Source organism: Blennius ocellaris (genome assembly GCF_963422515.1).
Source record: "Blennius ocellaris genome assembly, chromosome: 22".
NCBI lineage: Eukaryota > Metazoa > Chordata > Actinopteri > Blenniiformes > Blenniidae > Blennius > Blennius ocellaris.
This window is the reverse complement of record NC_137671.1, coordinates 759219-767754: the sequence shown is the minus strand read 5'-3', so window position 1 is coordinate 767754 and position 8536 is coordinate 759219. Positions and strand designations below refer to the sequence as shown.

At 47.2% G+C, this 8536-nt stretch overlaps 1 protein-coding gene across 1 annotated transcript in view; it reads right to left on the bottom strand.

The window, feature by feature from the left end:
* Nucleotides 1-216: 216 nt before the first annotated feature.
* Nucleotides 217-8536, bottom strand: part of LOC308146487 (basic helix-loop-helix ARNT-like protein 1) — a 12215-nt gene continuing 3895 nt past the window's right edge. The window contains exons 9-15 of the mRNA XM_080518351.1: nt 6099-6333; nt 5429-5613; nt 4024-4174; nt 3888-3940; nt 3181-3295; nt 1972-2228; nt 217-796 (exon numbers count right to left, since the gene is read on the bottom strand). Coding sequence (XP_080374477.1) covers nt 639-796; nt 1972-2228; nt 3181-3295; nt 3888-3940; nt 4024-4174; nt 5429-5613; nt 6099-6333 — 1154 coding nt within the window. The 3' untranslated portion in view covers nt 217-638. The remainder of the gene's footprint in view (nt 797-1971; nt 2229-3180; nt 3296-3887; nt 3941-4023; nt 4175-5428; nt 5614-6098; nt 6334-8536) is intronic.

The following is an 8536-nucleotide window of genomic DNA, read 5'->3' as shown; positions in this document are numbered from 1 at the left end:
GGGGCGTGGCTTCGCCGGGCGTAGGGGGCGTGGCTTCGCCAGGCAGTTTTGAGTTCATTACAGACGTTGAGACGCGTGGCGTCGACATCCCTCCACGTGTAAGGCAAAGCCGCAGACGACCGGCTGGTGACATTCTAAATGTTCCCGTTCAGTCGCCTGACAAAATAAAAGTCATTCAATAGATAAAAGTTCAAGTCATTAAATCCAGGAATCACCTTCTTTTTTTTTTGGGGGGGGGAGCAGAATAGCGTTGGCACTGGGCCCTAAAGGATCCAAAATGGTGGCTTGATTTCATTAAAAAAAAAACAACAAAACACAGAAAAAACCAGGTTCTTCTTGTGTCGCTCTCAGGTTTGTCGCCCCCCGCTGGTGGTTCGAGGCTGTGCGCTGGACGAGCGTTCCAAAGTGGAATGTAGCGGCAGTGCCTTTATAACAGAACCGCAGAATTGACTTCATAAGGTAGACGTTTGTTTGTTTGTTTGTTTGTTTTTCTTTTTGTCATTGTGCTTTTCATAAAAACGTTGGGGCTCCTAGAAAAACAATCATGAGCCGCGGGTCAGAGTTCCTCTAGCAGCACTGGACCCCCCCCTTCCAGACTGCTGGGGGGGGGGGTTGTAGGGGGGGGGGGGGGGGGGTCCTCAGAAAGGCCAGTGTAATTCCTCGAAGTCCCCCGACTGGCTCATGTTGACGTCCGTCTCCAGGAGACTCATGATGACCGCCATGGCCGCCTCGTCGCTGCTGAAGCTGCTCAGGCCCGGAACCACCATGTTGTCCAGGTCCAGCTGGGACGGCTCGCCTGGGGGGGGGGGGGGGGTGATGCTTTTATTTTGACAGTCTGCGTAATAATGATCCAACTTGGTGGTTTAATTTTGACAGTTACCATAATATCAATCCAACTTGGTAGTTTTATTTTGACAGTCACCGTAATAACAATGCAGCATGGTGGTTTTATTTTGACAGTCACCGTAATAACAATCCAACTTGGTGGTTTTATTTTGACAGTCACTGTAATAACAATCCAACTTGGTGGTTTTATTTTGACAGTCACCACAATAACGATCCAACTTGGTGGTTTTATTTTGACAGTCACCACAATAACGATCCAACTTGGTGGTTTTATTTTGACAGTCACCATAACAATCCAACTTGGTGGTTTTATTTTGACAGTCACCATAACAATTCAACTTGGTAGTTTTATTTTGACAGTCACTGTAATAACAATCCAACTTGGTAGTTTTATTTTGACAGTCACCATAACAATTCAACTTGGTAGTTTTATTTTGACAGTCACTGTAATAACAATCCAACTTGGTAGTTTTATTTTGACAGTCACTGTAATAACAATCCAACTTGGTAGTTTTATTTTGACAGTCACTGTAATAACAATCCAACTTGGTAGTTTTATTTTGACAGTCACTGTAATAACAATCCAACTTGGTAGTTTTATTTTGACAGTCACTGTAATAACAATCCAACTTGGTAGTTTTATTTTGACAGTCACTGTAATAACAATCCAACTTGGTAGTTTTATTTTGACATTCACTGTAACAACAATCCAACGTGGTTTGTCCACCAGAACGTCAATGTTGTTTCATTACAAAAACAATCAACAGCACCAACTAGTGGCCCAACATGAAAATTACATTGTTTTAGTGCAAAACCTTTCATAAACGATGTTTTTTCACTTGGAACGTCGTTTAAACGGTGATAAACATGGAGAGACTCATTAAAATGACATAAAATATGCGATAAGTTGTTTTTCCATTATTACTTCCTGTTTTATTAATTTCCTGTCCTGCAGGAATAAGAGCGTCTCTTCCACCTTTAGAGCTTCACTAAATCACCTCAAACACATTATCGGACTGTGGAAACGTAAACAAAAAGAAGGTAAACCTGTAGGAGGCGTGACTTTGAACCACTGAGTGAAAAAAAAAGTAAATAAAGTAAATAAAGTAAATGTCACTGAGTTACCATCGTTGATCAGAACCGCTGCCGCCGTACCTGAACTCTCCGAGGCGACGCTGCTCATTCCCGTCGTCATTCGCAAGTCCGACTGCATCTGAGACGAACGTCCTGCGGCGGCGGCAGCGTCTTGGCCGGCCCCCTGCGGTTTGTCCTGGGGGGAGAGCAGGGGGGGGGATTTCTCCTGGACCGGACCGAACGGACTGGAAGCTCCACTGGAGGGAGACGAGTTTATCCTGGACGGAGACACAGGAGACGAGTTTATCCTGGACGGAGACACAGGGGACAAGTTTATCCTGTACGGAAACACAGGGGACGAGTTTATCCTGGACGGAGACACAGGGGACGAGTTTATCCTGGATGGAAACACAGGGGACGAGTTTATCCTGGACGGAGACACAGGGGACAAGTTTATCCTGTACGGAAACACAGGGGACGAGTTTATCCTGTACGGAGACACAGGGGACAAGTTTTTCCTGGACGGAGACACAGGGGACGAGTTTATCCTGGAAGGAGACACAGGGGACGAGTTTATCCTGGACGGAGACACAGGGGACGAGTTTATCCTGTACGGAGACACAGGGGACAAGTTTTTCCTGGACGGAGATACAGGGGACGAGTTTATCCTGGAAGGAGACACAGGGGACGAGTTTATCCTGGACGGAGACACAGGGGACGAGTTTATCCTGTACGGAGACACAGGGGACGAGTTTTTCCTGGACGGAGATACAGGGGACGAGTTTATCCTGGAAGGAGACACAGGGGACGAGTTTATCCTGGACGGAGACACAGGGGACGAGTTTATCCTGTACGGAGACACAGGGGACGAGTTTATCCTGTACGGAAACACAGGGGACGAGTTTATCCTGTACGGAGACACAGGGGACGAGTTTTTCCTGGACGGAGACACAGGGGACGAGTTTTTCCTGGACGGAGATACAGGGGACGAGTTTATCCTGGACGGAGACACAGGGGACGAGTTTATCCTGGACGGAAACACAGGAGACGAGTTTATCCTGGACGGAAACACAGGAGACGAGTTTATCCTGGACGGAGACACAGGGGACGAGTTTTTCCTGGACGGAGATACAGGGGACGAGTTTATCCTGGACGGAGACACAGGGGACGAGTTTATCCTGGACGGAGACACAGGGGACGGGTTTATCCTGGACGGAGACACAGGGGACGCCCCCTGGTGGGCGGTTGCCGGTCTGATACCTGCTCAGGTCCACCAGCTCGTTGGCGATCTGTGTGCCGATGCTACCGGCGTAGATCATGGTGGCCACGCCGCCGGTGAGGCCGGGGATCACCGGGATCTGCTTGGCGTCGTCTGCTAGAGGAGAGAGAGAGACGGAACGTCGAGATAAGTAGAAGTAGAAGATCCACACCAGGCCGCCCTGCGACTCTTAGGCCCAACCCCAATTCTATTTTGTATCCCTCCCCCTACCCCTTAGCCCTACGCCTCTGCACAGTAGTGAAATTGGACACTCCTTAGGCTCTCGTGAACACGCATTTCAAAGGGGTAGGGGTAAGGGGTAGAATTGAAGGGGTAAGGGGTAGGTCTAAGGGGTGGAATTGAAAGGGTAAGGGGTAGGGCTAAGGGGTGGAATTGAAAGGGTAAGGGGTAGGGCTAAGGGGTGGAATTGAAAGGGTAGGGGGTGGAATTGAAGGGCTAAGGGGTGGAATTGAATGGGGTTAGGGGTAGGGCTAAGGGGTGGAATTGAAGGGCAAAGGGGTAGAATTGAAGGGCGAAGGGGTGGAATTGAAGGGCAAAGGGGTAGAATTGAAGGGCGAAGGGGTGGAATCGAATGGGGTTAGGGGTAGGGCTAAGGGGTGGAATTGAATGGGGTTAGGGGTAGGGCTAAGGGGTGGAATTGAAGGGGTTAGGGGTAGGGCTAAGGGGTGGAATAGGGACGCAGCCTTACTCTGAAGGGCCTTGACGCTGCCTCGCTCCTCGTCCCTGGTGTGACCCGGCCCCCTGTTGGCAGAACGGAGTATTACACCCAAAGCAGACCGAAGGAAGGCCAGAGCGGCTCCTCTCCCCGTGTGACGTCTACTCACGACACGACTCTGCTGACGGAGACGATGAACTCCACCTCTTTGGTCCAGGGGTTGGTGAAGCTGCTCCACTGGCTCTGCAGGCGGACGTAGGCGCCGTGTTTGGTCTTGAACTTGTAGCTCTGCGTCTCCACCTTCGCTTTGCTGCGGAGAACTGCCCAGAGGCCCGGCGGCGTCACCACAGGGTGCCGCTCCGCCCTCACTACCACAAAATCAGTCTTTGAAACTCTTCATGAGATTTATGGGATTTATGAGGAATCTTTGCAGGAACAACGTCTCTAAACTTTCATCGCTTTGAAACTTTGAAGCTGAAAGTGATTTTGAAGTTGCGTTTATGAAGCTTCTAGTAGTTTATTGTGAGAAACGTTGCATTTCAGCTGTTTTTCTACCTGATTTTTGTGGGTTTCGTCTTTCTTTTCTCGCCTTTTCAGACATTCTAGAATAGAATAGAAATGATTTTACACTTTGATCCACATAGAATAAATACAAAGAAAGTTAAATATCAAATAACACATAATGAAGGTCAAATAAGTAATTTTGAATAACAAGTCTTAACGGTGACGATAAGGATTTTAACCTTTTACCGCTTTTCTTTCATTCCCTTTTAGAAAATCTTGTCATTTCAGCATTTTTTTCCACTTTAGCTATTGTGTCTGTCATTAAATTTTTTTAATCCAATTTTGAAACGAGCCGGCAGTGTTTTAATGTGTTATTAAGAACTTCATATTCATGGAACTTCAAACTTGCTTTTTCTTAACTCTTACTTTATTATCATTGTTATTTTTGTTTTGTTTTGTCACCTGAACCAACAGAGAGAGAGAGAGAGAGAGAGAGACTACTACAATGTATATTGAATAATCCACTGCACCTACTTTCAATGAGCAAACTTTTATGTGCTCATTACATTTTTAATAAATAGATTAAAAAAAATATTTATGTTTCTGTGCGTTTTGTCCTCCGTTCATTCGTTTTACATTTGATTTTTTTTTTAAATAATCATTACATTCAACTTCACCTCTATAAGTAAAGTTTATACTTTGAGCAGTTTCATCTATTTACACCCTGAAAACATGTATTTAAGCATGAATGTATTAACAAGGTTTCCCTCGTCAGATATTCACTTTTAAATTACTTTTTTTTATAAAAACCTGGAAGTAGAATCCCAGCGCTCCTTTCTTAATTAACACCTTTATTAGTTTTACTCGTTTTCATTATATCAATGTTTATTATTGTGAAGATTTCGTAATAATTATTCTGTGCTATATTCAGATTTTGTGCAAATAAAACAAAATGCTTTGTTAAATTACGAGCCGAATGCCTCGACAATTTTGTTTTGGATATTTTAATGGCTCTGGACCCCCCCGGGACCCCCCGCTGTGACGAGGCTCCGTCAGTGTGGCTCCATCACCTTGCCTGTGTTTCTCTGCCAGGTGCTGCAGGTCGTCCTGGTGGAAGTACTCGTAGCAGGACGTGCCGAGGACCTCCTGCGGCAGGTAGCCGATGACGGTGGTGGCCCTGGGGAGAGACGGCAGGTGGAGGTTACCCAGTTCCTCCGCCTCGGGAACATCAAAGGAATGTACCCAGTTCCTACGCCTCGGGAAGATCAAAGGGAATGTAAAGAACATCAATTGAGGCAAAGACAAACGTTGCTCAGTGGATTTGTCATCCGACACGTTACTGGGATGGGTTGAGGTGAGGGTGGAGGTGGGGGGGTTGGGAGTGGGGGGGTGGAGGGGGGGTGGGGGTCAATGCTTCATTTACTTGTGTTGTGTAATTACTTCCCAACAAATGAGAAGATGCCATCGAGACGCACGACTCCAGACTGAGAAACAACGGCAAAGACAGAAAGGGTTATCTCCGGTACGCCTCCACCTCCACCTCCTCCTCCACCTCCACCTCCACCTTCCACCTCCACCGCCTCTGCCAGTCCTTTCTCAGCACGGCAGCCGACGTACGACGACGGCCTCGGACACGAGATAGTGCAGGAGGGGGGGAAGGGGTGGAGGAGGAGGGTGGAGGGTGGAGGAGGAGGAGGGTGGAGGAGGGTGGAGGAAAGGTAGAAAGCGTGTGAAACTCACTGCTGATCGACGAAAGTGAACTTGCCGTCGACCGCACAGCGGGTGACGAACTCGGGGGGCCGGGTGTGGACGTCCCGGGGGGGCTGGTGGGGGACCTGAGGGTGGAGGCGGCACACCGTCACCAGGCAGGTGAGGGTGGAGAGCTCCTTGTCGCCGTCGCTCTCCGTGTCCACCTGGCTGCTGGGCCAGCTGCGCATGTAGCCGGTGCAGTGGAGGGTGCAGTACCGGTAGGAGTCTGTAGGGGGGGGGGGGGGGCAGCGGTTAGTGTCACAGGGGGTCAGAGGTCACGGCCGGGTGGCGCTCCTCCTGTGGGGGTGGAGCAGCGCCGGTTAACCCTTTAGAGCTTCTTTGTTGCGAAGAGAACGAGAGAACGTCAACGTTTACAAAATAAAACGACGACGACGCGAATTCACTACGATTCAACATGGAGGAAATTTTTATATTTAAATATTGTCCAGGTCTTCACCTCCTTCACCTCCACCTCCTCCTCCTCCACCTCCTCCTCCTCCATCTTCACCTCCTCCATTAGAATATTGGATCCTAGGAGCTACATGCAGAATCTGCTGTGTCTGTGTGAGCTGGCTCCGCCCACACACACGCCCATCTATGCACTATATAGGGTTTGATTTCTGATTGGCTGCTTGGAGCAACACACTTTTTAAAAGAGAGAGAGAGAGAGAGAGGACATACTTTCTACACTTCTGGGGACGAGAAGTCCTGCTGGAGAACTTTTAGAAAGTGAAGTTTATACCATATGAGCTCTTTAATGAAAGTTTCTGGTGCAAAATAGAGTGAAATGTTGAAAAAATAAAAATAAATACCCTGACAGCTTTCATGCCGATGTCTCAGCTCAGCTCTCAGTGTTTGTTTAACAAAAACATTTACTTTTCTTGGTGGATTGGTACGGTGGCCCTGAAGTGCAAACCACAACAACAAATGACTAAACACAACAACAAATTGAAAAACACAGCTGCAAATTGAAAAACACAACACAAATGAATGTTTTTCAATTTGTTGTGTTTTTGAATTTGCAGTTGTGTTTTTGAATTTGTTGTGCTTTTCAATTTGTTGTTGTGTTTAGTGATTTGTTGTTGTGGTTTGCACTTCAGGGCCACCGTAGACCGGAGCCTCTTATATTTGACAGACCTGCGCCACTGACGGTAAAATGATTTTTTTTTTAAAACAGCAAGGCTCTTCTCTGGCTTAGATGCTTTTAATGTGAAAGCACTGAAGGTGCGACACGCGGCCCAGGAATTAAAACACCCAGTGTTACTCCCTCTCCCTGCAGTGGCGGAGCTCGTCCACTGGGTGGTGCTGTTCCTCCACTGCTCCCCTCCTCCCTGCTGTTACACAAGCTGGAACACTGACCTCCTTCCTGAGCAGGACACGTTTCCAAGCGTGACATCAAAGGGAGACGGAATAAAAGAAGTGATAAACGTCGCGCTGGCCCTGACACACATCGAGACAACAAGACGTTTTCTTTTTTCTTCTTCTTTTTTAGAAATAGGTAAAGTAATTATCCCACGTATATATTGATTTATTCAGCGAACGCCTATAAAGTGGGGAGTTTGAACGGCTTGTTATGCTGCAATCCTTCACTTTGTTGAGAAATGGAAGAGCGCGCACACACACACACACACACACACACACACACACACACACACACACACACACACACACACACACACACACACACACACACACACACACACACACACACACACACACACACACACACACACACACACACACACACCTCCACCTGCCCTCAGATCTTTATCACATCAGTCGATCTTCCAGGATCAAGAAGCTCCAAAACTTTCCACTGGCTTGTTTTCCAGCAGCGACTTAAAAACAGACCTCACTGCCTGGTAACGCTTCCAAACTTCTCCTCCTTTCCTTTCCTTCTTTTTTTTTTTTTTATTGTTCTTAATCCTTTGAAATACCTCCACCTCCTCCTCCACCTCCACCACCTCCTCCACCTCGGAGCCAAAACGCCCCGCGGTCATACGGCGGAGCGCGACGACGCAACGGAGGCTGTTTTGTTTTGTTTTGTTTTGCTTTGTTTTTCCAGGAATCCTCTGATTCGCTCACGTTTCAAACTCGGGAGTTCTTCCTTCAGTGTGATCGCAGGACGTGTTTCTGATTTATCCAGACCGGGTGTGAACCGGGTGTGAACCGGGTGTGAACGGGCGCCACCAGTTTCCACCAGATCCTCCTCCGTCACGTCAAACGGCCCTCCGTGCAAATTCCATCTGACATTAATTAACTTATTATGGCATAAAGCATCAACATATAATGAGTAACAACACGAGTCGTTACTGTAGTTTATAGTAGTATCTAAAGTTATTTACTACTTGTTTTCAGTTCAACTGTTTATTTTTTACTACATTACAAGATATTTTTATATATTTAACAGGAGTTTTTTTAAACATGTT